This window comes from Rhipicephalus microplus, unplaced genomic scaffold (assembly GCF_043290135.1).
Source record: "Rhipicephalus microplus isolate Deutch F79 unplaced genomic scaffold, USDA_Rmic scaffold_56, whole genome shotgun sequence".
NCBI classification, from domain to species: Eukaryota; Metazoa; Arthropoda; class Arachnida; order Ixodida; family Ixodidae; genus Rhipicephalus; species Rhipicephalus microplus.
In genome coordinates, this window is record NW_027464629.1 from 207,619 (window position 1) to 227,012 (window position 19,394).

At 46.5% G+C, this 19,394-nt stretch overlaps 1 protein-coding gene across 1 annotated transcript in view; it reads left to right on the plus strand.

Moving 5' to 3' along the window:
• LOC119173769 (neprilysin-1) overlaps positions 1-3,138 on the plus strand; it is a 28,470-nt gene extending 25,332 nt beyond the window's left edge. The window contains exons 6-7 of the mRNA XM_075884924.1: positions 660-1,043; positions 2,875-3,138. Coding sequence (XP_075741039.1) covers positions 660-1,043; positions 2,875-3,138 — 648 coding nt within the window. The remainder of the gene's footprint in view (positions 1-659; positions 1,044-2,874) is intronic.
• The last annotated feature ends 16,256 nt before the right edge of the window (positions 3,139-19,394 follow it).

A 19,394-nucleotide genomic window follows, 5' to 3' on the forward strand; every position in this document is an offset into this window, starting at 1 on the left:
TCATTCTTATTGTGCACCTTTAACAGCTAATCGTTCCCCTCAGTTGGCACTGTTTGCTTAAATAGAAGGGCTGCACAAAACCTAATAAGTGCTGCTTTTTACGTACCGAAAATCCCGATGGCAATATGATGTTCGCAGTCCGGACGTGTGTATGTATATATATATATATATATATATATATATATATATATATATATATATATATATATGTGTGTGTGTGTGTGTGTGTGTGTGTGTATACATATATATATATATATATATATGTATATATATCAAACATGTGCTGTTCTTTAGCTTGCAGCTAAACTCAAATATACGGCCATCTAGAATTTCACTTGCTCCAAAATACAGACGCCATGGCCGCTATTTTTCCCCGTGACCTAGGCTCAGCACTGAAGCACCTTATGATAAGCATTAGACCAAACTCAGAGGCACTTTAATAGATTTATATTGTAATATTCATATTATAGTACGTATATTATGCAAACCTTTCCAATCTCGCAACTACCATTTTTGTGTATTTCCAATCATCTTGAAGTTACTTAGTTCCCCAACTTTTCTACAAAAGTACAGCGTCGTCATACTCGCATTTTCAGTGCGCTGAGTTTTTTTCAGCCTTCCTGCTTTACCCCAACTTTTCAATTTTCACGATCCCGCAGAATTTTTTCAGCAACCTCCTAAACGCCTCGCGCTCCTACCGCGCCCTTCGCTCGGAGAAGTTCCCATTCGACGAGGTCTACAGCAGGCGCATGTTTCCCAGCGAGTGCCCGGCCACCTACGTGTACCTCGCCAACCGCGCGGACGTATCGCTGGGTTCGGTCGCGGCGCCGCTCTACTACCCCAGAGGAACGTTCGCCATCAACTACGGCGCTCTGGCCTCGGTCTTGGCGGCTCAGTACGCCAGCAGCTTTGATCCGCGTGGCAGCGGGCTTGACGAATCCGGAACGCCAACGCGATGGTGGAAGCAGGCCGAGTACGACGACAGGGCGGAGTGCGAAATCGGAGCCTACGAGGACAACCACTCAGCGCTCCACGCGTTGCACGTAAGGGATGCGGCCGTCTGCGCGATTGCTAATTGCGATAGCAATTGTAAGCGAGAGTCGAGGCACGTTTGCCAATGCTGTCATGTTCCGTAAATGTGCAGCGTACATACATACATACATGCATACATACATACATACATACATACATACATACATACATACATACATACATACATACATACATACATACATACATACATACATACATACATACATACATACATACATACATACATACATACATACATAGCCCCGCCACGGTGGTCTAGTGGCTATGGTACTCGGCGGCCGACCCGTAGGTCGCGGGATCAAATCCCTGCTGTGGCGGCTGCATTTACAATGGAGGTGGAAATGTTGTAGGCCCGTGTACTCAGATTTGGTTGCACGTTAAAGAACCCCAGGAGGTCAAAATTTCCGGAGCCCTCCACTACGGCGTCTCTCATAATCAAATAGTGGTTTTGGGACGTTAAGCCCCACCAATCAATCAATCAATCAACATACATACATACATACATACATACATACATACATACATACATACATACATACATACATACATACATACATACATACATACATACATACATACATACGTACATACGTACATACATACGTATATACATACATGTGAACGAACTGGCGTCGCTTCAGCAAGGATGTATCGTACCGCTCGCTTTTGTCAGCATGGAGGACTGCCGGTGGGGGGCTGCGTCACTCGGGAAGCAACTGCGAACCTTGACCAAAAGAGCTTGGTCACGCGCGCTATAGACCCTTTCACTGTTTACCAACACAGGCCCTTGATAACATCCGGTTTCATCCACCAATGTGTCTTATTAGTATCGGGGGGCAAGACGAGCTTTAGAAAATACCCGGTGATTTTCAACAGTTTTCTTCGCTTATCTGGAAAATATTTTCAAATAAATGTATTTTTGAGCTACATAATATCATAAGATACTCCATTGCGGTGGGCACGAATGGCGGGCGCTGGCTCGTTCAGTTGTTCATTTGACCTTGAACGTAGCCAGACGATTCGGTCCGGGTCCCCTTCTTCGCTTCCCACACTTCGTTCTGGTTCCGAAACCTGGGAACGAACCAGGTCCCTGGTACCGAAACCCACCTGGTCGTCTGGCCCTCGACTTCGACAATGGACCAACTTCGAGTACAGCGCGGCTTCTACCAGAAAGCAATCGCAAAGGACATTTCGATGCTCGACGCCATTATGGCCGACTCAATGAACCCCGCTTTCAGGCTCCAGAAGCTCCTCGCATTTATCGTCCTGAAACACGCCCACCTTACGAACATCGACAGAAACATCCAGTTTACCTTCACTACGAGTACTTGGAAGCGGACCTTATCACAGCCAGCGACTTTCAGGACAAAGTAGTTTGCGCTCAAGAGAGAGATCGCCGCGCAACCGAGTCGTTTGTGCTCAAGGAAGAGCTCACCGCGCAACCAAGTCGTGGCCGCCAAACCCATCAGCATCGGCTGCCGTCACTAACACTGCACTCTGTAAGCCTCTCGCATTCACATCGCAGCCCGCCGCGACGTCGTCCTCGATCAGGCTTTCTACCCATTTCGCCTCGACATCGAAGCTCGCAGCTACTTCGTCTTCGTCTGGTCTGTCGACTCGTATCGCTTCGACATCGGAGCAGGCCACAAGTTCGCCTTCGACCAACCTCTCGGCTCCTCTCGTTTCGACATCGGAGCAGGCCACAACTTCGCATTGAGCTGACCTTTCGACTCCCCTCTTTTCGACGTTGGAGCAGGCTTCTTGACTCCTCTTGACTCCTCACAACCTCTTGACTCCTCTTACTCCTCTTGACTCTCACAGCCTCTTGACTCCTCTTACCTCGTCGTGGCAGCAGGCGGTGACTTCACCTTCGACGATATTCTCCACCTTTTTCGCTTTGACGTCGCAGCAGGCTGCAACCTCGCTTTCGACCTGCATCTCGACCACTCTGGCTTCGATGTCACCACGGGCCGCAACTTCACCGTCGACCACAATCACGATTCTTCTCTCCTCCTCGTCGCCCTAGGCGGTGAATTTGCTTTTGACGGGCGTCACGACTTTAACGCCAACTACAACTCCAATTAGTTTTGGGTACACGCTGAAAAACCCGTCACTTTCCACGTGATCTACTGCGCTTCAGTGTCAGGATTCGCCAGCAAGTCACGTCGTGGAGAGTTCGATGGCCGAGGGAAGCCCCGAGTTCGCCATGCGGATCGACTACAAGGACTCGGTTTCCCGCAGTCTGAACTGCAGCTTGCCAAGGCAATCCCTCGTTTCAGGTGAAGAGAGCAAAGTCACGTACTGTCTGTCGCACGGCCCCATGTGCCTGCAGGATTGGCCTAGTGAGCAACAACGCACGGAACCTTACTACTGGCCCTTAATGTTTTTCAAGCCCGATCCTGGTGGTAGCGTCTCTGCCCAGCCCAAGCAAGTCGATGACCGGTACGGCGAGCAGCAGCGCTTTTACGAGCTTCAATCAACCGAGAACATGGACTCCACGACTTTCTACGACGCCGCCAAATACCAGAAAGAGATAGCGCCTGACGCCGGAGACCTGCGCTGGATGTACGAGCGCCACAGCGCACAGCTCCAGCACTACGCCATGCGCATCATGCAGGAATCCGGCACAAAGCAGGCCTTTCGCAAAGCGGGATCCACCGTGATCTACCAGACGTCTGGAGACTCCTGCAGAGAAGTTTCCAAAAACACCTCCATAACTCAGATGGATACACCAGAAAACGTCAGCTGTACGTGCGCCATCACTCGCGATGCTGAGACGGACGCCGACAATCGGCTACCGGCCACAGATCACGTATCTATAGACGCATCTCAACTGCCTCCGAACGCGGCCGAGATTCCCGCTCTTGGTGACGTCATTGCCTGACGGAACCAGGATGCTTCGACGTCATCGTCATCCTTGCCGAACAAGGAAGAAAAATCGTCATTCATCTCGGAGTCTTCATCCAGCTTGGATGCACCTGCGAGCGAGGCACCCACTCAGTACTACCGACAACCGAAGTGGTCAAGCTGCGCATGATTGCACAGCTACTACAAATACTTCCGAAGCGATATCAACAACAGCTGGTGTACAAGATTCTGAAGAAGTACGCGAATTATCAAGAAGCCTCGCGAGTCCTCGAAAGCATGCTGAAAGCCGATTCTTCTTACTACAAGCGATGCAAGAAGAGCAAGAGCCCCCACTATCACCCCAAGATAACAAACAACGCGAGGGCGAAGTGATCTGCACGCAACAGTTTGAGTGGACGAACGGCCCTCCCGGAAGACAAACCACCGCCTCGCTTTGCTTCATCATCTTTCTCCAAGCCCTTCTGTCGCCGGTTAACACCTCCTCGCAGAATCGCTCAAAGTTTGCTTGAAACGTGCACCAATATGCCGGCCGCGGGAGTGTGTTGCAAATAAAGGAGAACGAAGGGGCGGTGGGCATGAGCACCAGCGGCGGACGCTGGATCGTTCAGTTGTTCCTTTGACCTTCGGTGTAGTCAGACAATCGTGTCTGGGTGCCCTTCTTCGTTTCTCAGACGACTCTCGTCATCGTTTTCTCTCGCCGGCAGGCCGACACTAGCACTACGCTACATTCTCAACTCTCATCTGACGGCTTTTGCGCTTTCGCATTCTCCAAGCGCTTGCGCCCTGTTAGCGCGGGGGTGTGGGCTGGTCAGCGCATCCCACTTCACTGCTGATAGCGGTTGTTTTCCGGAAGCTGGTTGAACTAGAGGTGTAGCGTATGTAGCCCGGTAACTTGAATAATGGTCAGAAACTACGCCCGAAAGCAAAACTTGAGACTGGATAGTTTTCTTTAGACTCAGCTTTTTGAAATGGGCTTTTACACTCTTTTGTGCACATTTAAGCAAAAACATCAAACCAATTATTTATAAACACTGTAAAACAACATATATGTCTCTTTTAAGCACTGCTTAACGCTGATATGTAAAATGGGGGGGGGGAATAGGAGTGAACAGAACAAAATAGACATTTGCTTAAAATTTGCTCCCTATTCATCAGCTGTAGGTATGTACAACGAGAAGTATAGAGCAAGGAGGCAGCATGCCGCTAGGTATCTCAGTGACCAAAAATACGGTGCCGTAGAAATCCTGACAATTTCTGGAGTTGTTAATACGTGTGTTTTCATCCTATAATGGTCTTTTTTAGGTTTCTTCTAGGCGCATTGAGTGATCTCGTATTTTGTAATGGTTGTCGCCTTTTTGTTGTCTTACGAAGCGCTCAAATCTCGGTGCGAAAATTCCTGCTCAACGTATGTCGTGATATCAATGAAAGAGGGACAACTTCTTGAAAACGGCCTAGGTTGCGAGATCGACAGTTAAAAATAGCGAAATAAGTATGCCCATTACGTCCTTGAGCTACACGCGAAATACTTTTCAGTGATATGATTGGTACTTCCATGATGTGTTACAACATTTGTATTGTTCAAAAATGCTATAGCTAACGTGTATAGCAAATAACGAAAGGTTGTGTTGATTCTAGCACATGAGACAAAGTGCACATGTTCACATCAGCGTGCGCTAAAGGACAGTGTTCAGCCCTCCATTCCTTCCTTTGTGAATGATCTGAGAAAGATATGCTAGCTGAAACGGCTATGAGAACATTCCTCCGACGTATATCTCAAGTTTTACAGCGGTACGTTGTGTCTGTGTTGGGCTACCATTACCTCCAAAAGAGATTGAGAGAGGAGTGGAGGGATGGACAAGAGATGGAAGGTGGTATGGTTAACCAATGTATAGTGCGTGATTGGGTATTCTAAACTACACTTTCGTTCAGGTTTACTCTCGAAGGTCTTACCTTCAGATTCAGTCAGCCTTTAGGAAAGAGATAAACCCTATAATAGGTGTCTCTGTTGTTGCTGAGGACTTAGAGTATTTTCGAACGACCGCAATCGCACGGGTTGTAATGCGCAACCGTGCAAAGCGGTGGGCAGACACGATCTCAATATGTGGCGCTAATTTTGGCTGTTTTGCAGGCGTTTCCGGCCTTGGTGGCGCTCGAGATTGCATTCGCGGCCTACAAACTGGCCGCCGATGAAGCTCCATCACGGGTGCGCGATTTCAGGCTGCCATACCTGGAATCCTACACAGGCGACCAGATTTTCTTCATCACATACAGCCACGTGTTGTGCGGTTCCAACTCGGGGAGAGAGCGCTCTAACGCTCCTCTACGACACTTCCAACCTTTTCTCAGTGCCTTCACGTGCCCACCGGGATGTCCGATGAGCGTATCTGAGAAGTGTGAATTCTTCCAAGCCTCCTATAGACGTTGACTACACTCGTTTACGCAATTTTTCGTTTTTTTACGCGATGTTCGTGCGCTGCTATGGTTGCGCCATTAATTTTGCTTAATTAAGCTGATCTTGCGTGGTTGCAAAGAACCGCTTGTTATCCGTTGTGTGAGTGTGAGCATGCGTCATTGAAGTTTGCGCGAGCGGATTGTCTATCGATGTATAGACAGTAGAAATACAACTGATCTATTCGACTGGACGGTTAAGCGATGCGACCTTTGTGGCTTTCTCTTGTTTGCTGCCGTCGACTAGTCTTGTAGAATCTTCCACTTTGGTTAGCAGCATTTTGTTTAGGCTGTGCATTCTTAAGCATGCGATCACTTGATCATTTGCGGTGAATGCAAGAAAAATTGAAACAGAATATGAAGGAGCATTAGGCGCGACAATGAAAGAATCATTGTAGCCACGATGGAATACCTGGTAAACGAGAAGACGTGCTCAAAAAAAGAGAAAGAAAAGAAAGGCGGTGACCGCACATTAAAGCTCTTGCTTATCCCGAGGTAAATCATACGTTTTGACGGCGTTATATTAACGTTTTCACAATAATTTGTCGGTAATGCTGAATAAAATTTTTATGCAATCTGGCATTGATCGAACGTGACCAAATGCCTAAACGTTTTAATCAAGTGACTTCACGCGCTGATATTCGGGCACTGAAGCTTCTTCGCGAACACAATAACATAAGCGTTTTCTTTTGTTGATTGACAATCAAGGACTTGAAAGAGCACGCGACCGAAACATAGCGCGTTTTCACTAAGTATTTATATTCTATTAGTTGTATTCGCCTCGAATTTTTGCAGTGGTGCCCTCGCTTGTGACGTCAGAGAGGACTCGCGCCGCATGTCACGCGCGCGCTCACTACGTGAAGATTGCTGGACTCTGTCGCTCGGTCTCTCCAGCCGAGTTAATGAAAAAAAAAATTAGTGGGCATGTTCATAAAGCAATTTGTTCGGAGTGTTCAAGCGTAACGCGCAGTGAAGTCTAGCGGAGTCGCTGTCGGTAGCAGGCAGCAGCGTCGATTGCTTCTGGTGTTGTCTGTAAGTCACCAACGTGCAGAACTGCGTATATAGCGAAGATTTCCTTTCGCGACTGTTCTATGGCTGCAGTGCGCTGAAAATGAAGTTGCAGCCTGATTTCGACCACTCACTTTAGGATTCGGGCTTCCTTGATTTTACGTGAATGTGCAATATATATATATATATATATATATATATATATATATATATATATATATATATATATATATATATATATATATATATATATATATATATATATATATATATATATATGGATATCACAAGCTGCGCGTATTCAGTTGCCAAGCCTGCTCCGTCAATTCAGTAACTCTGTTTTGGAGCTTCGAACGAGAGCGAAGAGCGACGTGCTGTGATGTCATTCAAATGATTTGAATGGTCGTCACGGACAACAAGCTTTGAATAAATTGAAGTTTTCAGCAGCTGCTGTGTAAGCGCGTCGTAAGCACCTGGAGTTTAAACGAAACGTGAAAAACGCTTGAGAGCTCAAGTCCAAAGGGTGCGCACGGCAGTGAGATGAAACATTTCTAGGTAGTGTGGTGCCTTCTATTTTTTTACAACATTTTAAACCCACCGCGATAAATTGACGTTTGCTGACTCGTTCACGGTCGTCTAAAAGAATGCTGAGAAGAAGTACGGTCGCTGCTCTGGAGTTTCCACGACCGCGCTGTAAGTATATCAATTAAGATAAATACAGAGCTTTCGCTTCGAAAGACGTGATAAGACGCATTTGCAAGAAAATAGTATAAATTGCAATAAAGGTGTCGTGTGATCACTTAACTAAAGACCCATTGCGTTCCTTATGAATTTGCCTAAGATCACAGAGTTTCTTATAAGAACACTAGAGGGAACTCGGGCACTAGTGTATATGGAAACCACGATGCTTCAGCGAGCATGGGAATGATGGGTAGTACATGAATTTGCCTAATCTATGTACTTTCGGCGCCGATTGGCTTCGAGTGCCTTGGAGCTGCTTTGTGACGAAACAACAATTAGGAAATGATCTGCAGTTGCACTTTACCACCCTAACCACTTAGGGTCACCAATTCGAATCGGGTCATGGAATTGATAACCGTCCGTTCTTTTCATTCGAAACAAAACCAGAACATAGCAATAAACTAATGCACATGTGCGTTCGAGGCCCGCAAGCACGAAGACTTGGCAAATCCATGTACTACCCATCATTCCTATGGTGGCTGAGCGATCGCAGTGCCAGAGTCCCCTCTAGTTATTTTTAGGAACTTTATGCCTAAAACAATGATGATGATGATGACCTCAGATGGATGGCACTCACCCACAAAGGAGTATGGGCTAAGAACCGGGTGGCAGGATACTTAAACCAAACTGAGAAATCGGTTTAGAAATAAACCTGGGAAAAATACAAATGGGTGCTGAGGAAGTGGTCAAACTATCTCTTGTTCCCGATTGACATAACTGCGAATTATAAACCGAGGAGCTGAAAACGTAAAGATAGACTAGCACGGCAAGCTTATTGTTGCCTCAGTGTAATCAAACACAGTAGAGCATACATACCTGCGGCAGTATCCTAAAGAAGTGCTGCCAAGTGGTAAAGATACTCTAGGATTACTCGAAGGTGACAGCAGTGTTCATTTTTTTCTTCATATGTTCTATTGCTCTTTCGCTGCCTTTCTCCAAATGCTTTGTGGACGTAATGCGCTTTTGCACGGCCCCCAGAATTGGAGGCGTTGGAATTTTTCTACACATCACTTGACTATGCGTTGACTCCATGATTGGCCCACTGATCAACGAGGCAACGCAAAAGGACGATGGGATATGACGACGCCGTCATTTGACGTGCATTACGACGTCACAAAGTTTGGTGGTCTGATATCGCGATGACGTGATATGTAGTGACGTCAACACGTGACAATTTTTGTCATCACTCGTCGGCATCGGCACCGGACATCGACAGACAATTCTCACGTTCGTTTAGAAATCAAATTGCCTTAAAATATTCATTATTGTTACAGCGTTGTAAACAATGCCAATAACCAGCCAAAAGGGCCAAAGTAATGCTCCGTCTGGGCATCTGGCGTGACAAGACCTCAGGTATGCTCAAGGCTTCAGAAAGCTGCGACATTGGTATCAATGTACCTCAATGAACAGGGTCTGAAAATCTCGGCAGCAAAATGCGCATTGATTGCTTTTAGTCGAAAGCTAATGCGACCACCATACGCTATATCTATCGACGGCCAAGTCATACCATATGTCAGGACGAAGATTTCTAGGCGTATTCCTTCATAGAGACCCCTGCTGGGGCCTACATGTGGCCCGCTTGAAGAAGAGGCTGACAGACAGTGCTAACTTATTCAAGTATATTGGAGGAAAACCCTGGGAAACATCAGTACATGCAATGATGCAATTGTACAGGACGCTTTTTCTCGGCTATATGTGGTACAGATTGCCTGTGTTGACCAATACTTGCAAAACCGGCATTCACACTCTCGAAAGCATCCAGGCTATGGCTCTGCGAGTTTGTCTGGGGCTACCGCGATGTCCGTCAACCGCTGAGACAATTGCGATTGCAAATGACTACCCACTCAAGACAGTGCGGCTTGCGATCATTGCTGCGATGAAACGATAGAGCACGTTCTCTGCCACTGCCCTCGTTACAGCGCGCAAAGATGGCAGTTAGCTGCTGCGTTAGCTTGCCTTGACGACAGACCTTTGTCAGAACAATCAGTGCTTGAAAGGCGACATGATCTGTCTTCGGACAGAAAGTCAGTGAAGGCCTTATTGAAGTTCTTGCGTGGTATTGGCTTACTGAATAGGCTATATCACTCCAGCTCCCTTTTTTTTTCGCGCGTCTATTTCGCTCTTCGCTTTCTTTCCCATCTTTTCCCCCATTCTTTCTTCCCTTAGCGCAGGGTAGCAAACCTGTTTCCCAAATTTCTGGTTAACCTTCCTGCCTTTCTATCCTTTTATTCTCTCTCTTGGAAGGGCCTTTCTTTTTCCTCCTTTATATGAAACCGTCGCCAATTTTTCCTGCTGTTTACCAAAGCTGTACTCACGATGTCAAATGAAATAGGAACTGTGGAGCACAGATTCGAAGCATTAGGAACTGTATGGTGCGCGCCGTCCTGCCATCGTCAACAGGCTGACACGGCTTGCGCGGTCGAAAGCATGAATGTGGCTTGCAAGCGACAAACCACATGAGTGTGTTGGTATTTCATTCGGAACCGATAGTACGTGTAAGAAGTTTTAATGCACATCCAACTCGCCCACACTATACGCTAGTTGTCCGCAATAATGCGCTGGTCTATAATGCTGTCAATTTTATTTTGTCTGGAAACATGTTATGAGCATCGATCCATATACTACTAAAGCTGTGAGGGGAGCGTTAATTTCCGATTGACTCAAGTCTGTTCAAACAACGCTAACTTTCTCAAACAAGGCGTAAAATTAGCCGCACTTCATTTCCAAAGCAGCGTAGACTCTCTTACGTTCTCGGCTAGACGTACGCGCTTTCGCGTAAGCTATATATTTCAACGTCATCCAGCCTTGTGACGCTGCGAACTCAGAGGCATGACCTTGGCCATGGTGGCTGTGTTTATCTATAGAAGATATGTTAAATATTAACCCTTTAGTGCTAGCAGTGATCCTATAATGCTAGGAGTCATCCAAAAAACTATCATTAGAAGAAAATAAGACTAGTAGTCAAGGAAAGCCATGTGACGCAATTGAACTAAAACGAAAGTAACACTGTTCTCGCCAGAACCTATGCCGGACAAAAAAAGTCAAATCACCCCTTTTGCGTCACTGGATGGATGGATTGATATGGCTCTACCCTGTAGATCGGGTGGCGGCTAACGCCACCTATAGCCGTAATACCGAGTGAACAAAAACTAGATTGATCTTTTTTCGCCTTTAAATAGTAAAGCACTGGCTCGCTGCAGTGAAGGATTTAATTTTCACACGTGCCTTGATGTAGCCGTCATTCAGATGACCTCCTCCTTGTTATTTCTACGGGCTTAAAGTCTATTTTACCCTTCGTGTTCATAAATAGCAGTGCTTTGAATAACACTGCTCCGCCATCCTGAACTATAGGGTGATGCCCTTTACAGAACGTTATGGAGTGTTCGGCAGATTCCTCCTCCTACTTTCCACACGCACTGAATACTGTGTTTACCCCTTCATATTTGTCCCGACAAGTCATGGTTCGCAATACTCCCGTTTTGGCCTTAGACAGTAGAAAACTACCGCGAGAATTATCATACATTCTTTTCTTGGCGATTTCCTGCTTAGAAGTTTGATATATCTCTAGTGCCAACTTCTAAATCATGCCTACACTCCACATGTCGGCCTTCGGTTCCTTCAACTTCTTAACCGAATGTGTTTTTTTTTTGGCCCCCTGCTGTTTTTTGAGTATTTGTCCATGAATTTTCTGGTTCGCTTACTCCATTTGGTATCGACATTTCTCATGTACAAATAGCTGAAAACCTTCCTAGCCCAACGTTCCTTCCCCTATTTCTCTCAATCGCCCCTCAAATTTTATCTTGCTGCGAGCTTCCCTGCCCTCGAATGATGTCCGTCCTATATCACCTTACACTCCTTGATTTTGTGTATTCTCGTGAGCTCCTAAGGCAAGCCTACCTATTCCACGTTGCTTAATTTCTAATCTTGCTTGAACTTCTGATCTCATGCACAAGACTGCATTGCCGAACGTCAAACCAGGAACCATGACCCCTTTCTAAATTCCTCTCACAACATCGTACTTTTTGTAATTCCACAGTGCCCCATTTTTCATCACCGCCGCATTCCTGTTACATTTAGTCGTTACGTATATTTTGTGTTCCCTTAGGTACGCAATTCCATTGCTTATCCATACGCCCAGATATTTGTATTTATCTGTTATCGCTAGCATGACCTCCTGTATTCTATAGCTCTCACTACCTTCATTATCGTTAAAAATCGTGACTGCTGATTTTGCCTTACTGAATCTGAAATCTAACCTATCTCCTTCATTACTGCAGATGTCTATTAATCACTGCCAATGCCCGTAAAGTCCCTTGATATTTTTAGGAAAGTACCACCATTCTTTTGACCGAGCCCCCGCGCCGCGCATACTCCTCTGCCGCCTCTCGGGCTGCGACGAGCATCGCACGTGTTATCAGCGTGACATAGAATTTTTTATAGGAAAGTGGCACGAGCAGGGTTATAGGGCCGGCGCCCACACGGTGGCTGTTCGGGAGAGGATATAGATTAGGTTTGGACACTTGGGAGAGGAGGGTCGGACACTTGAGAGGAGGGTTGGACACTTTGGAGAGGATATGCAGGAGAGTGTCGCTACTTTCTCTATATTAGGTGGCTTTAAATCCCCGCCGTTCACAGCGCCGCCATCAGTGTCACACGAGGTGATCTACGGGGTATCGTGGCCTCCGAGATGGCGAAAACCCGTTATGCGCCGGCCATCTCGGAGGCCATTAAGGTATGCAGGACGTTATCCACGAGAAGTGCTCACTGCGTGGCCGCCATTTAGAAAGTCCTCGCATTCACTGCACGCTCAAAAAAAAAAAGAAGGCAGATCCCACGTACAACGTGAACCGATGATATGCGAAGCACGAATGAAGAAGGTTGATATGTCACTTTAAGATTCGCACAACATTACGAGGCGGAGGTAAATTATGCCGTGCATGGCATTCACGTCACGATTATCATCTTTGGACGTGTCATTTGCCTTCGTCATCTATTCACTTCACCTGATACCAATATTAGTATATCTGGAACTAGTGAAACGACCGCGAGCACGCTATAAGCGTAGCGTGCAGTCATGCTTTACATGACACGCATATCATGATTATGATGTTTGGAAGTGTCATATACCTTCGTCATCCATTGACGTCACGTAACACCAGATTTGGTATATGTGGAGCAAGCGAAGCGGCATCGAGCGCATCATGAGCGTGGCATGTAGCCTTGCCGTTACATGACACGCACCTCATGATTATCATCTCTGCACTTGTCACATACCTTCGTCGCTCATTCACGTCCCGTAATACCGAATTTGGTACATGCGAAGGTCGCGAATAGGCGGCGAACGCATCATAAAGGGCCCGATATACTCCGACGTAACGTTCACGCGCGCGCGCGCCGGGTGCAGCGACGCTACTTTAGCAAAACGCCAGTTCTGACGCCAGGCGCTACCGGCACGACCACCGTCCGTCGGCGCGGCCCGGCGGCAATCGGCTCGAAGTGTAACCTGCTGCATTTCGCGCCTACAACGTCACCCAGACAGCACTGCGTCACAGAACACCTACCTGTCAGCGTCTGCCTCTCTTCGTGAGGGAGGGACACTGGGCGCGTTTGAACGCGCAAGCATCAAAGCAACGCAGCGTGGGGCGGGTGGAGTGTACTAGAACACTGTCGCGCAGGCCTGCGAGTATACGGCTGACCAATTGGCGCCTGGCACGGCATCGCCGGCGTGACGCGACGAAATGAAGGCCGTCGCGCAGGTGCACCGTGTCACGTCAAGGTGTATTGGCTCCATGAGTGTGGTTTGTAGTCATGTTATTACATGACATGCGTCTCATGGTTATCATGTTTGCACCAGTCACATACCTTCGTCGACCATTCACGTGACGTAATACCGAATTTGGCATATGTGAAACTAGCGAAACGGACGCGAGCGCGTGATGAGTGTGGCATGTAGTCATGTTGTTACATGACACGCATCTGATAATTATGTTTGTACCAGTCACATACCTTCGTCATTCACGTCCCGTAATTCCAAATTTGGTATAAGTGACGCTAGCGAAACGGCAGCGAGCGCATGATGAGCGTAGCATGTAGTCATGTTGCTACATGACACGCATCTCATGTTTATCATGTTTGCACCAGTATCATACCTTTGTCATCCATTCACGTCACGTAATACCAAATTTGGTATAAGTAAAGCCAGCGAAACGGCCGCAAGCGCATCATGATCGTGGCATATAGTCATGTTTCTACATGACAGGCATTTCATGATGATCGTGTTGGCATCGGTCACATACCTTCGTAATCCAATCACGTTCCGTAATACCAAATTTGGTATATGAAACGGCCGCGAATGCAGCATGAGTGCAGCATGTAGTCATGTTAGATGACATGCATGTCACGATTTTCATGTTAGGGTCTGTCGCTTGTGTTTGCCATGCAGTCATGTCATATCATACCAGTTTTGCAACATGTGATCTGAACGAAACTACCGCAAGGGCAGCAAGACCATAAAATGTAAATCATGAGATTCATGACATACAAGTCATTTTCGTGCTATGACTAGTTACTTATGCTAGTCATACAGTTATGTTATGCCATAGCAATTTTGGTATCGATACTATTATCGAAACGGCCAGGAGAGCTAAAAGTCGTAGGCGGCTAGATAGACATACGCTCAAAATCGCCGAAGTTCGCTAAGCAATGCATCGCATTAAAAAAAAAAAAAAAAACTCTCTGCACGAGCTTCGCTTGACATCTTTACGGCAGCTTGGATGACTACAGACCACTGGAACACTTCGTGCAAACCGACGGACAGCACGGACAGCCCACAGGAACGGACCTAAAAAATGGCTAGGCGATCTTGTTGCCGTCTCGATGCTTAGTGCATACCCACTACAGCGGAATAAGGAATATACAGCTCAACGGTTATCTTTACAGTCTTTTATAAAGATAAGATGAACAATGACAGAAAACGATACAATACTTTGAAATGAGCTCCACAGGTCACATTCGACGGAAATCGTGGCACTTTCAAACGTTACTTCGGAATAAGCTCGGCCAATTTGGCTCCTACGGTGCCATCGCGCACGTCAGCAAAACGTTCGAAGAGGGAGTAGTTTAAAATTTTCGGGTCGACAACGAACGACTTCTCCGATAAGTACTGGTACCACTGCTCAGCGTTGAACGCCTTGGGCATTTGGCCGATGTCTCTGGGAGCATCCGCTTCGTCGACCGTCTTGAGCGCAAGCGGAACAAACGTGCATCGCCACTTCAAGTGAGCGTAGGCGAACACCACAGCATTGATGGTCGCATCAGAGAGGTCACATTCGTGCGTGATTCTTGACTTTTGAGCTTGTTTCACACCGATCAGTGAAGCCACAGCGTTGCACCAATAGTGAAGCAAGGGGTTTGCCGTCGCCGAGTACGGAGAACGTCGCGAGAGGCCGAGGTCACTCAGGTAGGGCGCGTAAGAGTGCTCCTCGAACAGCTCTTGACCTTTTGCACCAGTCACACCTATTTCGCCCACGATGCGCTCCAGAAAAACCCACCGGAATAACTCTGACGGTGTTAGATGGGTTACTTTGCACAGACGTCTGATGTCGTCGAGAACGGCACAGTGCTTGTATCTCGACACATGCGTTCCGGCCCTCAAGACCGCCTTATCGTGACGGCTAAAACGGTTGAAGAACATGTCCAAAGCAGCGACCATTGACAGGTAGGATCTGTCTTTAATCCAGTGGCCGAATTTGTGCTCTGCGCGCTCCAAATACGTACTACTGCAGCGAAAAGTCTCCAAGATGCATTTTAGGTTGTTGTCCCGCAGGCGTTGCATGTAATTTTGCCTACCACCGTGGCACTTGGCTACGAGAAGGCGGTAGATGCACACTACGAGAGCGAGGAGACCGGCGCGATTGGGCGCGTTGTCAACGGCCGTTGTTTCTGTGTCGACAGGGTATTCCGGTCCCATCTGTTCCGTGATGGTCAAAAGGTCCCACGGCGATACTGTTTCTCCTGCGCAGCCGATGGTCACGCCGAACGACTTCCAGTCTTCTGTGAGCGTGCCCTTGATCTTTGCCCCTTCGACGTACATGAATTCGACGACGTATTCCACTTGCAAGCTGCCGGCAGCCAAGCCCGCAGACACGGCTTTCGCGAGGCGCTCGTCCGATGCGAAGCAGCGTTTCACGAGAGCGATAGGCTTCGATCCTGGATGCGCCGCAAACCATTCTGATGGGTACTCCGGGGGAGGACGAGCTTTTGGCTCGCCCAGTGCTCGGGAACACTTCGAAACATCTGCCGGCAAGGCCCAATCTTCTTTGCGATGATCACTCGGGGCCATGTCGGTCGCACTCCGCGCATACGCCACGTGGCAGGGAGTGAAGTGACTGATCAAACCAACGCCTCCTCTAGGAAGATGCCTGCCGAATGAGAAAAAAAAAACAGCTGCCACACCCTTTTCCTCCTTCATTTCGAAATGTTCTCGGTCGCTAGCGTCACTTGTGGCGGACGGTGCAACAACGCAACACTTTGCCATGACCTACTACACTCCTGACCTGTTCAGATAGCGGGGTTCCTATGGGAGCGCGTGTCCCCGCTCTCGTTCAATCGCTCGCCGTAGGTGGCGCTACCTATAACCTGTTCGTCTGCTACTGTGCGGCCGGCAGGAGGGCGACGGACTGATACCATGCGTCTGCTTCTGTGACAAACTGCCTATACGTGTGATTGTTTTTTGCTGAAAAGGCTAACGTGTGCTATGTGTTACATTTTAGTAGTTAGGCTATACTGGTTGATTGACTTCTAAAGCTGTATATTTGCGTAGAAATGTCTTGCTGCATGGTTGTTTTTGCCATTCCAGCCTAAAAAAACTTCAATTTAGTATTCATAAAGCTTTTGACTAATAATGTACTCATTGGTAATAGAATATCAAACTGATTTTAGGTTGTTTAGGACGCGTCAGGTGAAACGCAGTGCCCCTGTTGAGCACTTACCTTGGACACTCGCCCTCGACAGGTGTTACACTTGTAGTCAATTGATAGAAGAGAATAATGCACATACGCCAACGGACGCATATCAAGGAGAGACACAGGAATTGAAGCTTTAACTCTTACTGTGACCTACACAACAAAAATTGTGCGTCAAATTTCGCTACGGGAGTTTGTCTGCTGGAACGGGGAGCGCTGGCCGATGCGCGTTTCTATGATTTTATATGTCCGTGCGATGAGACGATATGGTAAAGGCAGTGATGTGCCTATCGAGGGCAACACATTGCGACCCCAATAAAGTTTTTATCGTCATCATTATCATCATCTTGTCGAGCATAGTTAATAATAATAATAATAATAATAATAATAATAATAATAATAATAATAATAATAATAATAATAATAATAATAATAATAATAATAATAATAATAATAATGTTTTATTTTTCATCAATAGTTTGATGAAGGACAGCGGCAGGTAAAAGCTGCTCTTCGAAAGAGGCAGCTTGACATAGGCCCACAGACGCCTTTAGCACGACAGCACTGGCAAACAGTTAGCAATGTTATCTAAGCAACAATTACAAAAATATCAAGTTCAAATTCTAAAAATAAAAATAGCAACCATGATAACAATGTAGCAACTGCAAAGAAATCTTGAAAACTATACATGTGTATATCGTGCAATTGAGTTCGGGTACAGAGTAAGAAATCTATGCCAGCTTTCACATATTTATCAATTAACGTAGAAACTGTGTAGAACAACCTATCTGTGGAGTAGTTTGTTCTCGAAGTTTTTATTTTCCATGTTTCTTTATGTCATGTTTCGAACAAATTATTTGGCTGCAGTTTCGAGAGGTCGTACAAATAATGTCGACTTTCTTGAAATTGACGCCTGACCACCAATGCTAACTTAAAATCGTAGAGACGATGTAGGGGTGGTATTCCAGCCTGTTGAAACAATTCACTTCTGCGAGCATCATACGACCAGTAAAAAATTATTCTAATATACGTCTTTTGCATCAGGTACAGTTTTTGTAAGCGCGTGTTAGTCGTAGTCCTTCATACCAAGAAACAATAAGCAAGATGCCAACAGAACAGTCATTTATAAAGTAAGAATTTTACCTTGTATAGTAGAACAGTTTTGCCACTGTACACCGTGCCCTCTACGCGAGATAACTGACCCAGCACACTGTAAATGCGATCGTTTCAAAGCATATTGCTCGAAAATGTAACTCCAAGAATTTTTATACAATTTACTAACTCAATAATAGTATCGCCATACTTGAAATGTATGTTTTCATTAACAGACTTATTTTTAGGGCGGAATAGTACCGCCTTTGTTGTACTAGTGGTTATGTTTGATTGATAGCGCCCAAGGGCGACACCCGCAGTTGGGGCGCGTACACATGCTGAAAATGTGCCATTATACTCGTTTGTCAATGAAAAGCAGATCCCTCAAAGTGATATCAAGGTTTCTGCTAAAAGAATTTGGCGAGTGTATGCGTGTGATTCGAGCAATGTTACAGCACTTCAAAATGAAACAAAACACATTTGTCGCTTTACTTATGCGTGCCACAATATGCCAGTTAAAGCTGATGTTTCAAACAAAGTTTCTGCACTTTCGAAGAATATCCTACTTGCTGGCACACAGTGACGGCTTGTGTCTGCAATAAAGAAAAACATATGTACGCGTACAGAGCTGCGTGCATTTGGGTCATAGTTCAATAAAATGTGCTAGCAAGGTTCTGGGCGCGTACATGATACAATGGAGGCATGCAACTAAACTTTTAAAATCTTGCGAGATTTTGGCTTTTCGGCTATTCTCTTTCTCTTTCCTTCTTTGGCTGTTTTGTCCCGCACGTAGTTTGAGAAGAAAGGACGGCTAAATTTTTGCAACACTAGCCGCGCCATGGCTTCTCGGTGCTCGCTAGTAGCGCCTTTATGGCTGAAAAGAGGGTTCAAGGCCACTGCAGGTAGCACAGTTTGCACAAAAAGTGCCATCGGCCTCTTTTTGGAAATGGCCAATGGCGCAAATGCTTCCGCGGCCCTTTCTAGAGTGCTCACAAAGGAAAGAAATGAGATCGTTGGGTATGAAAGCCCTCCCCTGTCTAAATTAAATATCACAGCAGTAGCTGGTCCAGATGAGCTGGGAGCCTTGATTTTGCCGATGCAGTCGTCGCAAGTAATGCAATCCTCAGCTGCTTTCACCAGGAAGCCCGCTATAAGGCCAAGCGTGCTGGCCCTTATGCCTGGCTGTGGGGCACCTGTGGGAAGGTAGAAATGAAAAGTGTG